This window comes from Siniperca chuatsi, linkage group LG16, assembly GCF_020085105.1.
Source record: "Siniperca chuatsi isolate FFG_IHB_CAS linkage group LG16, ASM2008510v1, whole genome shotgun sequence".
Lineage (NCBI taxonomy): Eukaryota > Metazoa > Chordata > Actinopteri > Centrarchiformes > Sinipercidae > Siniperca > Siniperca chuatsi.
The window spans coordinates 14,942,187-14,962,990 of NC_058057.1; the positions used below are offsets into that span (position 1 = coordinate 14,942,187).

Sequence of the window (20,804 nt, forward strand, 5' to 3'; positions counted from 1 at the left end):
ATGATTGGGATGAGGATAACAGAGAATCAGACAAAAATACCACTAAGTTCAATATGGACATACATTTAAGGTGTAAAAAAAATGTAACTTTATCTCATCCATAACTGACATGATTTAATTGCATCATGCTTGATTGTAACCTACATTGTACAAATTAACGCAATGAATAAACTCTAAGTTCTGATGATTGCTCTGTTTCCACTGTGCTTTAATTACCACGTCACAATCCTAAATACTCGATGGCAATGTAGCTGATTTTTTAATCATAATTTATCATATATAAATGTTTGTTTGTAATATTGTTTTGCTGTCTGGTTGAATGTTTTTGTTATGTATGTGAAGTCTTTGCCTTGTTATGCAAGACACATTTCAGATAAATCTAACATTAAAATTAAACAGATCTGTATATTACATTCATTTATGCTTTCACCCATCAGCTGGGGTGTATTTGCGGTCACTGTAGTAAATGACTGACATTAAAATGCCTGTGTGGTGCCTGAAAACAGAGATTGAGTGAAAACTAGTCAGCTTTATTATTAAAGTGAGTCATCTTCTCAATTAGTGATCTTTGAGGGGATGGCGACTTCCCCGTATCACATCCGGGTACACTTGATTACAGTAACTTAGTAACAACATGAAGACACTGTAACGTTCAATAAAAATGTATTATATTCATATAATCTGGACGTTAAATCCCACTGAAGGGCAAAATAATTAAAACTAACACATAGAAATAAAAGTTGGACATAAACAACACGACCCATTATCATTTATGTGTATATTTAACATTTATTTAGGTTTAAATGTGGTTGCCATAACAACACAATAAATAGATTCTTAGTGATATCACAGACCACAGCAGTTTTGGATTCACAAGAAATAATACTCGGGGAGCATTCACAGTTACAACACTGAACAGCTAAAGACAACAAAGCTCATTTTCACATGAAGCGATAACTGGCATTAGTGAATAGTATGGCAGGATTCATAACAGAGGTGTCAGAAATTTGCGGTACTGCATATTCATGCACTACAAGCCTGTGTCACATACACAGGATATAAATGAACATTTATTTTCCATGTTAGTAGATCTGAATTTTTAGTTAGTGGCATACCAGAGTGCAAAAACAGAAAATCCCTTTTCCACCCATGATGTGAAGCAGACTAACCTGTGGTCGGACAGTAAGCGTCCCTCCTGCAGTGGTGATCAAACAACATTCAGTAACAATTTTACATTGAAGAAATGCTTTAATTACACATAGGGCCACAACACAGCATCGACTGTCGATCAATCCTGTAGTGCAAAGTGACATCATGTTAAACTTCTACTAACTGTGACAACAATGACCACAAATGAAAAATCAAAGAGATAAAGTCGGCATGAGATATGAATTCAATACTGACAACAGTCATTTCTGGTGCTTGTTGGGTCCAGGCAGAAACAGACATGTTTAACACAACATTTCTATGAAAGTACAACAATTAAAAAAAACAACAACTGAGCATTCTTTGTAAAAACAGAATGGAAAAATAAAAAATCTAAAATCTTTTATATGAGCTCACAACAAATATGAAATTAAAATAGAACATATTTGGTCACTGCAAACATTTCCTGGTTTTACCACTTGTTTAGGATAATACAGTGAATGAAAACATTATATGTAGTTATAAGGAAATGCAATGAAAGAGTCTCATTCAGTTCATCTAAAACTCAAAATAAGACAATGAAACGGCCTTCAGGGGAAGTTCAACACTTCCATTGTAAACAATTAGAAATAGTTCCCATAAGTCAAAGTTAATTTAATGGTGGAGGATCCAAAAATCTCCCTGGCAACTTCCACTTCCTTCACATTTGATATTCATTGCGTCGTAAAAAAAAAAAAAAAAAAAAAAAAAAAAATATACCATCATTTCAAACCTCTTCAGTTCATAATCCTGTACATTCCTAAACATACAAATCAACCATTATCTCTGCACAAATACACCTACAGCATTATGGGACATCTTGTTCTTTCATACACACATAAAATCAACTTTTTGGGGGATAACTTCAACATTAACATCAGCAGCCTTCCTCCGTTCACTCTCCTCATAAGCTTATATTATTAAGGCAGTCTGCATGCTGGGAAAGCTGGAGGCGTTGTCAGACGTCTAAGGCAGCCAATGAACTGAAAGCAACAGCATTTTCTCACGCTTCCACCTTTGAAGGATGAATGAACCAGACATAAACTGGCCAAACCCACCTCAAAACAGGCTACAGAAGACTTTCCGTTCTGTTTTCAGTCAACATAAGAACTGCACAGGCTGCTTTCTGTCTTCGCTCACAGGATATTTAGTGTGGGGTAGCTAGGTTTGCCTCCAAGTGGTGCGTAATAGACTTGGGGGGTGTTTGAAGGTTTGGAGCGGAGAGCGAATGTGGACGTAGCTGGAGCAGGTGAGGCTACTCGAAGGTCCAGACCTCCAGACTGTGGATGTTGAAGTCCTGCTGTGTGGAGAGCGGCTGGTTGTTGAAGGTGGCGCATTTGGTGGTGGTGCCTCGGTACAGCTCAGCGTCCAGCCACAGACCCAGCTGACCACTGCAGAGGAGGGGCAAAAAGTTAGAAAACAGGTGTACATTATTTGATGCCAGCCAAGGGTTTAGATTGTGGGATATAAATTTATGCTTGATCACAAAAAAAAACACATTAAAGTGGTCATATTATGCTCATTTCCAGGTTCATAATTTTATTTTGGGGTTGTCCCAGAATAGGTTGACATGGTTTTATTTTCAAAAAACACCATATTTTTTCTCATACTGCACATTGCTGCAGCACCTCTCCTGTGTCTTGAACGCTCTGTTTTAGCTACAGAGTGAGGCATTTCACTTCTATTTGATCTTTGTTGGGAGTGGCACATGCACAGTATGGAGGTAAGTACTACTAGCCAATCAGAAGCAGAGTAAGGGGGGTCCTGACAAGCAAGTTCAGGAGCAGTGTTTTCTGTGGGAGAGGCTAACTCCCTTTGGGGTGGACTTGGGGCTTTTTCACTTTGCAAACCAATTACATGCACCAAAAAGATATATAACAAAATAAAGGAAAGGGTAAAAGCCAAAAAGCATAATATGACCACTTTAAACCAGCTAGTAGTTAGCTAGCAGTGTAGCTGGTAGATCTCCTTACCTTCCTCCTCCCATCTGCAGAGAATCAATATTGCCCTTCACAAAGTAAGAATTCTCCCCCGTCCAGCGGTACACCTGAAAATACAGAGCAAAAGATGTTTGATATTAGCATTTCAGGAATAAAGCTAAACTACCCAAACAAAAGAGTTCTTAAACTAACTCAGTACAACAAACCTTGATCTCAGGACAGAAGCTGTAGAGGAATGTCTCTCCTGTGCCGTAGCAGTGTTCACTCACTCTGAAGGGATGAGTCGAGAATGCCCCAAATATCTGTGATAGGAGTCAGATTCAGTTTAAGGATGAAAAGACTTGGAACAAATAATCATAAACAGGCTTAAACTGCTTCAACAAGTAGTTAAAACCAGCATGTGAATTTTTATGATTATAGGAAATCTGGATTTATTCTGATAGCATACGTTTTTTCCACCGTGTATTTTCTGATACACAGGAGCCAAAGTCTGAATTTAGTCTATTACCTTTTAGGATGCAGGAAAGGACGAAATGATGAAAATCAGGAACAAACATGTTTAACTTCACCAAAAGAAGTGGTGTTGGAGGAGTTGTTATTTCTAGTAACTGCTACTTTGCACTTCTAATAACACGGTGATGGGCTCTGCACACAGCAGGCAAATGTAGGTCCAGTGTTTTTCAGGATCTACCTGGTTATCCATGTCTTTGACGACGAGAAGCACAGGACTGTCCACGTCTGCCAGGCTCCTGTACAGAGTCTTCAGGCTGGTCCCATGTTTCACAGTGCTGTAAGCCAGTCTCCAGGGGTAACCCTGCACACGGGCTGGCAGGCGACAGGCAAGCTGGAGGGCAAACAGATCATCAGATCATTATGAGGCTTTTCAAAATTGTAATCATTTTCTTGACAGTAAGTGGGGAACTTAATGTTGTTAGCAGCCAGCTGCAAGTACCTTCTCAATGTGTGTGTCCTGCAGCAGATCACTGGTATCACTGAGCATGGGCAGCGTATCCACGGACAAGTCTCCGTCACAGCTGCCGAAACTCTGCCTACGCTTAGCCTCATCAATGGTGATGATCTTGGCAGCAAATCAAGCATATAAGCAAGTCAACTTTAAAGAGAAATGAATGACACAAAGACTTCACTGCCTATGCAAAACAGGGATAGGTCATAAAACAAATCAGTCATAAATGAAGCTCATTTAAAAACATCAAAGGTCTGAAGCCAAAGTGAAAAAACATGATGTTTATGACTGTTAGAAATGTCAGCAAACACACCGTTATAATGTTTATTTTGTGATGCAAATAGAGGGAAGCAAGTTTCTACTGAGCTCACCTCCCAGCTGCAAGATGCAGGGTCACTGAAGAAGTTGTCTATCATGTCCAGCTCATCTTTCTCCACCACAACAAAGCCCTGCTCTCGAGCCTCCTTCCCGTACACATCCGGAGACCACTGGACGAAAAATGCATACAGCTGGTCCACCCTGGAACACACACAAACGGCACACTGCTAGCTTACAAGACCAGATCCCTCATGGATTTCTGTTTTTCAAACCACTTATACTTGGTTACGATTCAAATGCAACCATCAGGGCTTTTGAAAGTTAATGAATGTGTACGAGTCTGCATTAGTCATATTTCTGGATTTCAGCATGACAATGTCCTGTACGGGTATTTATTAATGTAAGAGCAAGCCATCACCTCACCTTTCTTGTGGCACAGCAAACCAGTACTCTGGCTGTTTCCCCCGACCCCCAAATGAGTGGGCGGGACTAGAGGTCATCCCAGAGGCAAAGGACTTCCTCATTGGCTTTCCCACTTTGAAGCACAGGAACATAGGTGGGTTTTTACTCTTCTCCTCTGATGAGAAAAGCATGTCTATAGAGAATGGGAGAATTAGAAAACAGACAGAGTTTGGTTAGAATACACAATAATTGTGACAAATCTACCAATGGGTTTAATATCTAGTTTATAATTCCTACCTTCTATTGGAGCCTGCATCCTCTTCAGCAGCCATGACGTCACTTCTGCCTCATAGTTTTTCTTCCGTCTCTCCTCCTCACTGAATTCAGCCCCACCTGCTGGTCTGTCTGGGCTTTGTCTCTTCGGACTCGAGTTCCCACAAACCTCTGAAGCCTCCTTCAGACTCAACTTCCTGTTTTGGTCCACTGGTGCGTTGATTATTTTATCATGTGCACCATTTAGCAGCTCTTCGGCCCCTTGAGGTTTTATATCTTTGGTTTCAGTTACCTCTTGGCTTGTAGGTATATCCTGCGAGTCACCCTGTTTTTCAGTCTCTGAAGAGGATTGTATCGACTCTCCATCATCAATGGAGCTGCTCTGAGCTACGCCCTCATCCTCTTGATCATCCAGCTTCCCTTTAATTTGACCAAGCATCGACGTGTCCTGAAAGAGTCCCTGGCCTGTGCAGCTTGGTCCTAGTTGGTCCCTGCTGGCAATGATGGGTGTTTTGGAGGACGTCCCCTCCGCCTCTTCAGTGCTCCCGTTGACAGTTGGCTCCAATTCTGTGAATCCTTCGTCTGACGGAGACTTCTCCGTCTGCTTGCCCTCTGTGCTCCCTGCTATTAAGAAGATAACACTGTTTCTTGTTTAACATCAAGACATTTTCATTACCAATCTATCTGCAGATTTTTTTTCCAATTAATTAATTATTTGGTCTATAAAATGACAGAAAATAGTAGAAAATGCCCATCACAATTACCCGAGCAACAGTCCAAAAACAGACTAATCGATTAATAAACTAATTGTTTCAGCGATATTTTATGCTCAATTGTCAGTAAATTGAAATGGAAAAGATATTTTAACTTATGCCAAAGTCAAATTTGGATGCTCAAGAGTTGATGATAGAGAAGTAAACTAAATATATGGTCACAGAGTTGAATCTGAAAATTCACAAGCAAACTTTCATTCAAGCAGACACATAAAAAAGAACATACAAAACTCCACCCAAAAATAGTTGTTTCAGCTTGTTGTGGATAGTAAAAGAAAGTAAAAAGTCATAACCCAGAATTACTACCATTTTAGAGTGATTTCATTCACTGCTAAGATGAAGAAGAGGATCACTTTGGAGCTTGGACTCAACACAGTAACACATGACATTACCAGTTTCTGAGAGTGCTGATTCGATGTCGTCCAAGATGATTGGTCGCTTCGGATCAAGAGCTTCATAGCGGCTGAAGGGGTTCAGATCCCGCTCTGAAGGCAGTTGCTCCCACTCGCCGGGCCTGTACACAGGACACAAATCCTGGGGTAGGTCTCTGTGGGGTCACGGGGCATCACACATACCGCACCGCAAATGAGGATGAAAATGAAAAGGGAAAAAACAAAAGAAAGACAAGGTCCAACAGAAATTATAAATGACCAGAATGATACAAAACAAAAGAAAACAAAATAACATGTGTGATGTAAAACAGCAAATGAATCAAAAATAGAAAGATTAATGAAGAACAAATCTGAGAGGTTTTTAACTCTAGTGGAAACAAAGGTACTTAAAAAGGGCCGTGGTGGTAAAGAGGCAAAATTGAGAAGTCCTAGAAATCGAAAGGGCGTTACACAAACGTTTTTTTTTTCTTGAAAAGAACAAGAAAATAGAAACTGGAAAGAGGAAGAAAGGAGGATTCAGAGCTGAGGACTGTAAGAAGAACTATTACTAAAGAGGAAAATGAGGAAAGCGAGATGGTTAGGAGCTCTTACGACGGCAGAGCATCTTTGAGCTTCATGCGTGACACGTCATCATACAGCGCCACAGAGACGACCTCCTGCATGGGGCAGATCAGGCCGTACTCCTCACAGCCGTGCTCGATCACCAGGGGGTCGGATTTGTGGGGGTCAAACATGATGTTATTGGGTGTCACAATCAGCACGCCTCCCACCACTCCCTGCAACAGTAAAATAACACACAGAGAGGCAGCAGTGATGAGAGGTGGTGGTGGTGGTGGGGCGAGTGGTACCCGCTGGATACAATTTGAATTAGGTCAGTATTTTAGTTATCAATTAATTGACATGTTATTACACACATAATAATGTGTCCACTAAGAAATTACGTGTTTCAGCATTCATTTAAATTATTACCATGCATTATCACATTTTCTAGGCTTCTTACCATGCCATCAGTGAAATATTTGCAGCTCATCTTGATGAATTTAACCGTTGCTGGGCTCTCGTCCTCCGAGTTTGGGGAGAGCTCACGCCGGATGGACTTTGCTGGCATGCAGTTTGAAATGCCATCCTGAAGGAAGTTAAAAGCACAGATAGTATATTTAGTATAGCTTGTTGTGAAGAGTATGATCACCATGTTGTTGGGCCTCACCACACCACATGTGGAGAAGAAAGACAGTGGCCTAGTTGGGAAAGGCAATGCCTTGACCCGAGGCCCGAATGGGAAACAAAGGCCAGACAGTAGAACGGCGCCAAATCTCCACCAGCTGTTAATTTACACTTAGGTGTAAGACTGATGCAAGATCCTGGTGGAAGCCAATGCGAGATGAGCTCAGTTGAATCTAAACATTGGATTCCTATTTTGACGAGACATGCAATGCAGCGCATGAAATCCCGGCGCACCGCTATGACGTCATCACCTCTATACAGCCTAGCGCCACACACTGCTCGATGTCTTTTCCACTGTAACCCCGTTACTACAGGAAGGCACATCACGTGAACTTTTTTTTCTCCTAGGAGAGTCTTAACTTGCTGGACGAGCAACAGACAGCTTTGCGTTTGCTGAGCACACTTTTGGATCCTGATCGTTGTTCTCCATAACGATCCTATACCTGCAGAAGAAAGAGTCAGGTTTAACCGCTTCTTCACTCGATTCCTCTCGGTTCCTGTGTGATAAAGGAACAGCTATTGTCCTTTTCCACGGCATTTGAGATTCCTTGTGCCTTACTCTGAGTGCTTTCTTTCTCTTTCCTCTCCACAAATCCACACACCTTTACACGTACATATACACTTACACACACATCTCAAACGACCCAGATAGCGTCGTAGCATAACCAGCTAAGCTGCACGCTATCCTGAGGGCAACTAGAGCGTGTGCTCCATTTTGGCTCTGCCCCTTTGTTCAAGTCTTTTAGCTCGCCATTTTGGCTCTGTGTGTGACGAAGACCCACGTGGTCACGTCCGTTTTAATGTAAGATAGTACCTTAAATATCAGTATTTTAAGGGTATCAGCCACCTTTGAGACTGTTTTTCATGTTTGTTTGTTGGTCCCTGATCCCAGGGTGGTGCCCCATAATTATTAATCCATATTAATAATTGTGATAATACTTTAAATAATATTCAGAAATATCTTTGATATTTTACTAATAGCCAAACCTGCCCTACAGTGTGGTTTTAGTTCTCATCAGCAGAAAGTAACATTTTCTCTTGACTGCCAAAAAGCTGGTAGATTAAATTACCTTTGTGTGCAAAATATTCAGTCTACATTGTTTATGCACATTTAAAAACTGCTCACTCATACCATGTATTAAATTTGTAATCCATCATGGAGGGTAGCAAAATTTAAATTACGAGAGGATAGTAAAACATTTTTTAGCATCAGAGCCAGAGTTTTACTTAAACATAACTGGCTCACAGTTAGAGCCAGTGTAGATGGACAATTTTGGACAAAGTTTAAAAACACACACACACACACACACACACAAAACCTGTATATACTCCCATTATATTATCTAATTAACCAAAGTGTAACTCCTAAGATAATTGGTGAAAATAATATTTTACCAGTACCTGGTGTTTTTAACAGACCCTGAAGTAAAGTATAATTTACACAATTATCACAAATAAACAATACCAAGATCAAAGGTGGATCTATGATTTTTTGTGGCATTTTTAACTTTTTGGATAGTTCTATACTCAAGATTCAGACAGAAAACATATCATGTGCCTTTTAACAACCTTTTTACAAATTTGTCCCTAAATGGCTACTGTAAAACTACTGTACTACTAAACGCCACGTACTCTAAGCAACATAATGAATCCTTTTTTACTTACATGTGATGCACTCTCTGACAAGCCGTTTGTGAAGGAGGGACCAGAGGAACTCGGAGACTTTAGGTCAGTTTCTGACTGGCTCACATCAGGGACAAACAGCTTCTGTAATAATGATGATGGACAGCCAATGGTCAGCCAGACAGAGGGATAATGAAGGAACCGACATAGTGGTTCGTGTTACTGCCGAGGTTCTCACCTGACCAGGGTAGACACTGCGAGAGAAGAGCTTGTTTAGCTGGACCAGCTTGTTTGGGGTGATGTTGAACTTGAGTGCGATGCTGTTGAGGGAATCATTAGGTTCCACCTGTAACAAGAGATTAACTCCTCTGTGAAATGAGTCTCTAAAAAAGGCACACAGGTCAAAATACTAGATGATGAAAACTACAGCCTTTCTGCTAATAAGTCAGCATATTATTTAATAGTTTTACTCACAATGACCTCCACTGTCCCTGGTGGCCTCCTCTTCTCCCTCTTTGCCTGATTGTTACTTTTACAGCATTCATCTACAAGGGAAACAGAAAATGAGAAAAGGATTTTGCAAACCGTGGACAATGGCAAACTGACAATCTCATAAGGAAAAAACAAAACAAAACACAGAATTATTCTTGTAAGAGATGAATATATGGTTTAATGTTGTCCGCCTCATACTTTCAGGGTTGCTAACAGATATATTTCAAACAATCCAGTGATTCTAAGTTTCTACAATAAACAGTAAAAATGAAAAACACCATCCAATGAGGGCGGTGCAAAGAAATACCCCAACAGAGATGACCGTCTAAATATCCTGTGGTTAATTGCCTTTTGAGACAGTGCCAGTGCTTGTTTGTCCCCTATCATTATCCGGCCTTGAAACACTGTCCCACACATGTTGAAGCAGTTATCATTAACACACACAAACAATCTGACCCTTGTAGTAGACAAGGTCCACAGTCAGCACTTTCTTCTTGCCAGGAACACAGAAGCTATTAGCGTACCACTCCCTGATTGCGTAATTACACTGCTGCCTCCTCCATGGAAACAGAGGGCATGACTAAGCATTAGACATCCAGACTCCAGCTGTGTCTGCTCTTCACTGTACCGAGCATCAAAGACAAGACCGTTGCTTATTCATTAAATTTATACTGGGCTGTGACTGCTAATATGCTATGAAGCATTGCTGGCTATGAACGTTTAGCTCAAAGTGCATATAACCTAAAGACCAAACCTTGTTTGTCTATTACTCTGCAGAACATCATATTTGATTTGATGGGCTGCAGGTAACAATGTTGTGGTCTTATTAGCACACATGCTGCAGAGTTTACACAGCTGGCTGACCCACTGCACGCATGACAAGAGTCTATTATCACAGTCAATATGAAGGAGTTGGTGATGATTTATGCAACACCAACACATGATAGCGTGATGCATAAGCTCATAATGTAGCATGCACTCAAGAAAAAATGCAGAAAAACTACTTTAAAGCGTTGATTAAAACTGCACATCACTCTGAGTTGTAGTAATATTTATATTAGATTGTAGGTTTATTGTTGGGCTAATATGAAGCCAGAAAACAATAGGCCTGATTACTGGGCCATCATGGAAACAAGGTCAGTTGCAGGTGAAACTAGGCAGGGTAAACAGCAGACACTCAGGAAGACTCCTCCCTGAGGGCAGGGCTTAAGCAACACAGAGTAGCTGAAATTTCTGAGTTTTCAGACCATTTTCACAATTGAGAATGACTTCTGGATGGGAGACGAAACATCTTGATTCTGAAAACAGTGTCCAGATGACTACGACTGAAACCTTTTCTATGAAAGCCATAGATATGTTCTAACAATTAGCTTACCCTGACCGATCACAAGGAAATCCTAACCCTCAAAAAAGAATCATATTAATGGCAAAATGCTAGCATCCTAACTAAGGCAATTTTAATTTTCCATAATTTTTCAGCAGAAATTAAAGGGCATCATGGTATTTCTACTGTGATTTAAACACCCGCACAAACTCTTAGTACTCACATACTTTGTGAATACAGCTACTTAAATGTCATCAACTGTAAAACAGTACAGGATAATGATTATGCAACTTCCTGTTTAAAACTGCTGAGGTCGTTCCCAACGCAGAGGATCCTTGTGCTGCAGATCAGTCAGAGGATAATCATTTTAAATAACAGAACAGGGGAAGAAAATCAACATGGACAGTAATACTAACACCACTAAGTTGACATACTGATTGTCTAAAAATGGGAAAACCCATTTTGATAAGACTACAAGAGCCTGAATACCTAGTAGTAGTAGGGATATTTAATGTTGTAGAAAGATTTCTTTCTAATTAGGTAGTAAATCTGCTTTGAATGGAGCCATTACACCAAAGTTAATTATAACTGGCATAATAGTGGGCTACGACTAGAAGATTTCTAACTTAATTATAACTCTCATGGGCTTTACCCAGTGATAGTTGCAGCAGTGTCACAAAGCTATGGGAGAGTCCTGCATTCTGGCCTTTTCGTGCCATTAGTTTTACACCCAAATAATCAGATTACTAACAAACACTAACAAATAGTACTAGCACCAGAAGTACCCCAAGCAGAGTAATCCCAGTTCTCGAGGTATCCATGTATTCTGCATAGCCACAAGCCATTACAGTTACATTTCTACAGAGCCATGTTACACACCTACAGTGTAGGTACAGTAAACATCAGTGGAGATGTACAAATCAACCTTTAAGTCTACTGATAATAACAGATTACATTAAATACACATTTATGCTATTTAAGGGTATTTGATGTCAACTAGAAGCTTCAGGGTATGTTCCAACATCTCAAAAGTGCTATTTATTCACATTATTTTTCTCACACATACTGCAGATCTCCTGTGAGTTTTTGACGCAGGTCTTACCTGAGCCTGCAGGTGGCTTTGCTGTTATTCTCTGTAGGTCTGTCTTCTTGTTGGGGTCACTGTCATTTGGGATGTCTGGACAGGAGATGATCGCTGGGCTCTGCTCATTGACATTCTTCTCTGACTGGCTCTGCTTGAGCTGTCTCCGCCTTTTCAGCCTGATGGGATGCCAGAGGAGACGGACATATTCATCTACTCATTAAGTAAAATAAAGAGAGCACAGGAGTGTAGATTGCCATTTGATCCCATTTTTTTTTTAAAACTTAAGCCATGACAACTGTTTCAGACTGGCATCAATTTACAGTATGTATGAACAGACAGGTAAAACATGGAACACACACAGACTAAGGCACATAAAACATGATAAAATACATAAAACATGTATATCTCAAGTGACAACATAAAACCTAGAGTTTGTTTAGCAATCGCCACTCAACCATCGATGGTTAAAAAACATCATCACACCCAAATAGTTACATGGGAAACTCTTCATCTGCTGAATCATTTTGAGTACTTAACAGGTTGGTGGCCTGAGAGATGAAATAATTAGGGGCTAGACTGTGCTAAAAGCATAAGAGAAATATAAAAACAATGAACGTGTACGTGTACCTGGGCCTTCAAGGTGTTTAAAAATCAAGTTAAGAAGGGAAAGAACAACATCATATATATAAACTGCAGTAGTACTATATGTAAACTGCAGGGGATCTAGCGAATACTCCACAGCTCCTCATCAACTCCCTCTTAATAAGCTTTTCGAATCCCTTCATAACAAGGGAAGTATGGGACACAGGTCTAAATGCCCTTAAAAAGGTGGGGTATGCGATTCTGGAGAAATACAATACAATGACAAATACCGTTATATAGAGCGAACAACAACACAGCAAGAAATATAACTAACGTTAGCTAGGTTATGGGTTCGCAAACTGTCCCTACAGTTGCAGCTGCGTTGTGAGAGTTGTGATACTCACAACTCTCCTGCTGCTATAGCTAACATCACAACAACAGCATATCTTGGCAAACTAGAAAGTAAGCTGATTGTCCATGGGCAAGTCATTTAACGTTACCTGACACATAAATCATGGCTGGAACAGTGTTGTGTGCTCGGCCCGAGCCCCTTTGTTTGTTTCCCGTTTGCAGAGCCATGGTTTGATGTGTGATGAGTATGCGCCTGACACCCTGTATATCAAGTTCTAGCTGTGGAGTGATAGACATTTTCAATCTCATCTGATCAACCTGTTCTTTAAAATCACTCACATCAAATCTCAGATAAAAAGTATTAAAATGATCAGCTAGCTCCTTGTCTGATTTAAAACCATCCAACTGTAACTTCAGTAGTGAATTCAGACCTTCTGTCCAGGTGCTGCTATTGTGCTCAAAGTTATCACATTGAGCTTAAACTTTTTTCTCTCTTGACTTTGCTGTATTTTCCTCTCAGACTGGCCTTTCCCCCCGTTTAATCATTGATAGGGTATAATGTAACGGCATCTCCAGACCCTGTTGGGGTTCATTAAGGGGGGACACTGCAGTGCAGTGGAAACACAGGTTAGTGGTGCACTTAAGGATAATGTACAGTCTATGAGCCCAACTGAAACCTTAAGTGTAGATTTGAGTATGTTAAGAAAAGATAAGACTAAATTGATTTATCCTAAGCTTTGAGTGACAGGGGTAGTGTTGCCTTGCACAGCTCCGGGCAAAGGAAGAACAAAAGACAAACGCAAAGAGAAGCGATTTAAGTGTTCAAGTGCCTTAATGGAAAGGCAAGAGTGGGTCGATAAGGCTGCAGACAGACAGAGTTCAGGCCTCTCCCACAGCCTCAGGTCACTCTCCAACTTTAAACGATGCAGCACACATCTGGTAGTGAACTCAAGAATCTGCAGACACATTTCCAACAGCACCATCTGTTTCACTGGGAATTTCACAGGAGTATCTCAATCACTCTCTCTCCTCTATCCTTCAGTTTGTAACCAGTGTACCCATTCATTGTTTTGTTTTACCTGTCAACTGACTGAAATTGTTTTAACTGTTTTCATGTTTTGTATATGTATGGTTTTGATATAATTTTATTATTGGATGCAATGTTAATGTTGTAACTTTGTTTACTGTATTAAGTGTAAATGCAAACATTGTTAACTATATGTATTTTATGTGAATACGGACCCCAGGAAGAGTAGCTGTTGCCAAGGCAACAACCAATCAGGGTCCCAATAAACAATAAACATGGACAACCCACAACATTAATTTTCTTGTTTTTAGGCCATTCCTGTTTTACCTTGACTTTATGTTTACAGATGTTTTGCTGGAAAATAAATCTTCACCTAAATCGCAGTTCTCTAGCAGACACTAGTTTCTCCTTCAGGATATTTCTGTATTGCAGCACTTATTTTACCCTCAACTTTCTTGTGGCACAGAGCCATCGCCAAAGTGTGATGCTACCACCACCAGGGTTCATGATGGAGAATTGTTTGTGTCCACTGATGTGCAGTGTTGGAATTAGGCTTACACCAAAACTATAATTTAGTACGATGGCCAGAAAGGATCATTTTGGTCTAATAGAACCTTTTCCCACTTTGATTCACAGTCTCCCATAGTGTTGCACAGTATACCGATACTAGAGAGGTATTGCAATACCCTGCCGTTAAAAACTGTATTATACCCCATTTTTTTAGTACTGGTACTTTAAGATAGTGTTTTTATTAGAGCAGTATTTCCTATGAATTGCTATGACGTGCGACAGCAGGGCAGTGTGTGTGCAGCGCTCTGCTTCCACTTTTTTCCCCGAGCGAAATATTGCATTATTTCACTTACATAGCTGACAGTCAGGGCAAGCCCACGGACACCACAAAGCTGGTCTGTATAAGATTTTTCAAACCCACGCAGACCAAGGAAGTAAGTCGCAAGCTGCTAAATTTTTTTTTTTTTTTTTTTTTAAATCAGGCATTCACAAGTATGCAGATCAACAACACCAGTTATAAATGATCAATTTATACTAAATCAGTACAGGTAATGGTAATCGTGGCATGTACATTTTTGTCAATAATTATTCCTATTACTAGAAAATGCCAAGGAGGTGTATTGAGTCATTAGTGTTCAGTCTACTTTAGAGCACTACTGTAGCGTGCAGGGCCTACCATTACTTTTCCTGATGTTTTAGGTTATTGCCGTGGTATCATTTCAGTATTGATATCGAGATATTTAGACAGGTATCGTATCAAAGTCATAATTTTGGAATCGTCACAACACCACATATGTCTCCCACATATGTTCTGGCAAACAGCGGCCAGGATGTCGTGTGAGTTTTCTCAACAGCCATTAAGCTGACTGGTGAAATCACCAAGACAACAGCTACTTCATGTGCAGTCTCTCTATCTCAGCCATGGCGCTCTGTAGCTCCTTCAGAGTTGCCATGAGCCTCTTGGTGGCTTCAATCTCTAATGTTTGTGCGCAGCCTGCTCTGGGTTTTTAAGCCTGATCTTATTGCACTTAACTGTGTTTTCAGTGTCTCTGAATTTTCAATAACCTTAACTGGTAACACTTAAGATTCAAATTCTGTAAAGTATCAGATAAAACAAACTACAAAGAATTTTGTTTGGTTACTGTAATTAAACTTTTAAACATTACTCAAAATATAAGGTGACTAAAAATGGCAACTGTATTTTCAGTTTCGGCAACCAGAAGCATGTACTGGGGTTCACTGTGAAAAAGTCAATGATGGGTTAATACTTGTTATTAGCACTGTACTGCACATGTGTATGCTCCACAATGGCCTTTGCTCTATTTGTCAGGAAGTTCGGCAGCTTATGAAGCAACTAGCAGGAGAGTTACATGTTATAGCAGTAGCTGTGTGGGGAGATAAGGCTGATTTTCCTTCCTGATATGTTCACTCTCTGTCCGTACAGGCACAATATGGCTATTGGTCTTTATAGTAGTAGAGGTCTGCATGAGTCTGATGTATTAATTTCGCACCTTTCCACTGTTGTTTTACTGCTCACTCCCACAGGTCTGCACACTGTCTTTGCATGAAAAGACCACCTCTAACTCAGCTCAAAGCCTGTAACCCGTGAAGATTTAATGTACTGCCTACCTAATAATTAGAGAGTGACTGAAATGCGACACCACTACAAAATCATTTCTCTCCATAATGTAATATTTCCAACATAAGCCAATCAAATCATGAAAACACAAGATATATTGCAGGATTTTTCCAGGCTGTCAGCACAGCCTGAACAAGTAACCTGAGACATAATAAGAAAGAAGAAAGCCCATTAGGCTACAGTGCATTGCCTCACAACAACGCTGATATTTTAACAGCACACTCACCATGCGACTACTGCTCATCCATAAATCAACTTACTTACATAAGCAATTGTTTACTTTTAAGGCATAAAACAAGACAAACAAGTTATCAGTGTTAATTTAGTTGTTTTTATCCTTCGTAGTTTGTCTAGTTTTAGTCGACAACAACTAAAAATGTCGACGAAAAATCATTACATTTTAATCAACTTTTAGTCAAAATGTTTCCTCTCTTTAAACTAACTCCATTAGGCTAATGCAGGTATCCAAAATTGGAATCAAGGTGACAGTATCAAGTGTTGAAATTCGCAAAGCAAAATTTCACTCTCTTAACACTTTTACTGGTGTTATATCTGGATTCCTTACCTTAGTTGGATATCTCTAGACTCTCCCATCAATGCGATGCTGCTGTGCTGTCCTTGCTGATCTACTAACTAAGGTAAGGGTAGTGCATTACACACAGATAAAAGTGGTAACATAGTGGAATGTTCTTCTCCGTCTCGCATTACTACAGTGCATTGTGTTTTCCTTTCTGCTGAATTATAAATGAAGTGTGTCCATAGATCTATTCTTTTATTCCGATGTTGTTGTTATTAACTCGCTGTCGGTTAACATCTGCACACGTCAATCAATCTGCACACGTCAATCAATGACAGGGATGCACTGTTTATATTTTGACAGACAGACTAGACGCACAATTGGCGGAAAATATCACGTATTTTTTGAACGTCCAATAGCTCACCACTAACAATTTATTCCTGCCTGGTCTCGTCAACCTAAACAAAACATGACAAACATTTTTTGTCATAGTTTTCGGTAACGAAATTAACTGCAAGTTATGTTTATGTTTCTCACGCTATGATATACTGTTTATGCACAACAGGCCAGACAAGGATGGGATAAATCAAGCAGAAAAATAACTATATTCTGAAGTGTGGGTTAAGGTTTTTTAGACACATTCAAGCTACATTACACAGTAGTACACCCCTTAAACCAATTCACTCAGCTTTCTAAAATGAACACCGGCCAGCAGTCATTAATGAGTCAATCATGCAGTTCTATAACACATCTCATCTGTGTAGACGTCAGAAAGAAAGGTCTGATCTTTGTTCATGATCTGCCGATTGCTTGTCAAGTCTATGCACCGTAGCTGTGATAAGCCTCTTTCCACACATTTCCTGCCATCATGTTTCACAATGCTGCCAAAATCCAATTTTAAAGTCGACATGATCCCAGTGGGTCAGTTCTTGCTACACCTCTGACGCATGACTCGGATTATATGAGGCTGTACCGGCTGGGTGCAGCTGAGGGACTGGTCAATTAACAGTGCCGATCCTTGATTCAAAAAAGGTGGGAATAAATAATTAGTTAATGCACCTTGACAGCAAAATGTCATGGTACAAATGACCAAGCAGCACAATGGAAAAGCCACAATGTCACTCGTAACAAGCAATGTACTAAGGAGAACAAAGAGATTTCAAAAAGATTTTGGACTTTACACTCCAGCATGTAATACCTGGCTGAGTGACGTACATATCACAAGAGCCAAAAGACTTCCGTCCAACAGATATATATATTATAATATTTGTTTGGGTAGGGAAACTCCCCCATTAAACTTACTGGTCGATGCTCATCATTCGCTGAACGAGATGGTAATGGGACGTCTGGTAACTAAAGAGTCATTTTAGATGGCATTCTAATATATCGCAAAAATCATTTAGGGAGAAATCCGACACTGCAAATGCTCTGTGACATTAATGCAGACATAAATTGAGTATCATGACTCACAATATTAATAAAAAAATACTATGGCAGGATTTCTGTGCAGCAGACCAGTCAACTTTGTGAATATAATGTCTAGCACCTGAAAGATGCTCTACATCTTCTCTAATTACTAATTCTGCACATATATTTGCGCTTTCATTACCAAATGTTGTCATTTTGTTTCTCCATATTGAAATTTTACTATTGCTATTCATGTGTACTCTGTATATTTTTGGGTAGTTTTTCCTTATCCAAGTCTAAAGATAGATGGTGTTGTATTTTATACACATTGTAAAGCCGTCTGAGACAAATTTGTGATCTGTGATTTTTAAATCAAACTGATGGTAACTCATCATCATGAATGCAAAACAAAATATCTATACTAATTCATTAGGTAATGCCAGATTCAATGTACCGCCTTAAGATGAAAGCAATTTATCATAAGAAAAAATATGCAGATTAATTAATTAGAGCTAAATGTTGGAGCTCAGTTTTGCTGCTTGAGAAATACCTAAATTAAATGCAATTGACACAAATTCAAAGCAAACACACACAGTCCCTTACCTGGCAAAATATCCCGGCTTCCTGTCTCTCTTTTCCATCAGGTCCTAAATCTGCATGCAGTGAAGCACATCCATACAAACATCCACCCTTACACACACATACACATACATACACACACTCACTCACTCACTCAGTGTGTCCAAGCCAGCAGACACAACTTTGGGACGATGTGCTCTCACACTTCTTTCTTGTCCTGCAGAGGAAATAAGCGAGGAGATTAGCAGGCTCACCGGGTGCCTCCTCACTCAACAACACTCACCAGTTTGCAAAAGCCCAATAACTGATGGCGACGCCTCATCAGCCTAAGTGGAGGGCGATGAGAGCATCCTATAATAAGCATGTCAGGCCACTCAGCTGACAATGGCTGACCAACGAGGACAGACACATCTGCTACCACTTAATGATGCCACAGTAAACATGCGTTTTATTATGTAATTATGCTCCATCACAACAGCGTGTCTATTATTAGCAGCATCGGTTTGGGAATCCAGTTGATGTAAACATTCAGACCATCATGGCTACACTAACAGCTAGCTGTAACATCACAGCACTAAGCGAAAACGAACCAATCGATTACACGCATGTCACACATCCTAAAGAGCTGAAATAAGGCAACTGAAGTTCATCCACGTGTAGCCTGAAAGTGTAATATAACAGGTAAAAGACTAACCACGGAGGACTTGCTAAATTTGAAGCAACGTTACCCCACCTAGCTGCATTCTTCAGTTTGTAGCAGCTTGCCAAATGGGAGTTTCTCTAAGAAGCTTACCACTGACCAGCCTCTTCTTAAGGTGCAGCAGTAACAAAAGACAGATTTCCAGTTATGCTAATGTTAAAACCTTCTGTGCAACCGCCAGGTCTAAGCAAAACACAGACACAGTGAACAAGGTCGTCTTCAAGCTGACGCCAACTGTGCTAGCTAGCCACTTTGTTTACAGGACAATAGCAACCTGGCGGAGATGATAAAGATATTTTATTCGGTCCAGCCGCTAACCCGTTATTTAACAATAAGGTATTTCAGTCTGACGTCAAACACTGATGCGCAACAGCGCATTTAAACGCTAAATTTGACATGAAAACAGGTAACGTTAGCTCAAAGTGCCCACATACCTTGCGTGCATCCTCAAACAGCTAAAACGAAAATGAAGCCTCCCTTCACTGCGCCCTCTGCTGGTAAAAACACAGGGGCGTCTGTGTTCCCAGCCCGCTAATACCGAGCTGGGAACGTTAATGCTGGTCTAAGTTAGCTAATGTTAGCTAGGTTGAAGGTTTGATCGTTGGGCGATATTACACCGTACGGTGTAGGTATTACATATATACAAGAGCACGTATATCACATAGGTACAGTGAAAACCACACAGGATCGACCCCGGTGTATCGCTTCCCTGGTGGTCTAGTGGTTAGGATTCGGCGCTCTCACCGCCGCGGCCCGGGTTCGATTCCCGGTCAGGGAACTACTTTTTCTCCCACTCCACCTAAAATCCTGTCAACAGAATTTAACGGAACAAACCCGACCGAGCAGCTGATGGGTTTAACATGAATTCGCTACAGCTTGGCCGTGACCGTCCTGCTAACATGGCTGACGCTCCTGAGCCACTCCCAGCTGCTTTACTAACTCAATGTATTACAGTGCAATAACGTTATTATTTAGTAGCCATTACAGTAAAAGAGTGATATCCGGGATTTCTTCGGTTGGATACTTTCAAAATCAAGCTGTCTCTTGCTCGTTTCTCCTACGTTACCTACTGTAGCTAAGAGTTGAGATTAATCACCACTGACTGTAATAGTGCAGGGGTTCTCAACCTTTTGGCTTTGGCAGCAATGTGTACTTGTCACCTACAGTTGATGTGATTTCTGAGTGATTGTATTTACAGTTTCATTTGAATATATTGTTTTAATTATGCTGTAATTCGTGTAAAACAATGGCAGATTAATGCCTGAAGACATTTTTTAAATAATTTTTTCTAACCATCTCGAGACCCCTCATAATTATCATGTGACCTCTTATGTGTGTGAAATACACAGTACACTTGACTTTGCCCTCCCGAGCGATTTATCAACTATACCGCTAGGTGGCGACAATTCACAACAAATGGTACAAGAAACAGAAATGTGGAGGAGGCTGTATTGTATTAGTTACATAGAACAGTCCCTACATAAAATACATTGCACAT

The 20,804-nt window shown here is 40.3% G+C and overlaps 1 protein-coding gene and 1 non-coding gene across 3 annotated transcripts; one reads left to right on the forward strand and one right to left on the reverse strand.

Annotated features, from left to right (window-relative positions):
* Nucleotides 1-769: 769 nt before the first annotated feature.
* On the reverse strand, nt 770-19,903 carry LOC122863167 (nuclear receptor coactivator 7). Of its 2 annotated transcripts, XM_044169366.1 has the most exons (18): nt 19,741-19,903; nt 18,631-18,823; nt 16,669-16,736; nt 12,013-12,170; nt 9,569-9,639; nt 9,333-9,440; nt 9,137-9,238; nt 7,248-7,373; nt 6,839-7,023; nt 6,248-6,402; nt 5,107-5,706; nt 4,831-5,002; nt 4,461-4,608; nt 4,078-4,203; nt 3,817-3,969; nt 3,332-3,427; nt 3,159-3,232; nt 770-2,576 (listed from the first exon to the last, which is right to left on the reverse strand). In XM_044169366.1, exons 3-18 carry the CDS (start codon nt 16,695-16,697, stop codon nt 2,441-2,443), a joined length of 2,439 nt encoding a protein of 812 aa, XP_044025301.1. In that variant the 5' UTR covers nt 16,698-16,736; nt 18,631-18,823; nt 19,741-19,903; the 3' UTR covers nt 770-2,440. The 2 variants fall into 2 exon arrangements, with proteins under 2 accessions (XP_044025301.1, XP_044025300.1); XM_044169365.1 differs by lacking the exon at nt 16,669-16,736 and having other exon boundaries at nt 19,741-19,901.
* A 109-nt stretch (nt 19,904-20,012) lies between these two features.
* Nucleotides 20,013-20,084, forward strand: trnae-cuc. Its single transcript has one exon. It is a non-coding gene; the product is annotated as a tRNA-Glu (tRNA).
* The last annotated feature ends 720 nt before the right edge of the window (nt 20,085-20,804 follow it).

Bases quoted from the DNA above. Each gene is read 5' to 3' on its own strand.
- LOC122863167 (XM_044169365.1), bottom strand. From the start codon at position 18,668: ATGGAAAAGAGAGACAGGAAGCCGGGATATTTTGCCAG. The intron at 5,707-6,247 runs GTAATGTCATGT...TCTTCTTAATAG, and splicing joins ATCAGCACTCTCAGAAACTG to CAGGGAGCACAGAGGGCAAG. The intron at 3,233-3,331 runs GTTTGTTGTACT...CTGTATTTTCAG, and splicing joins GCTTCTGTCCTGAGATCAAG to GTGTACCGCTGGACGGGGGA.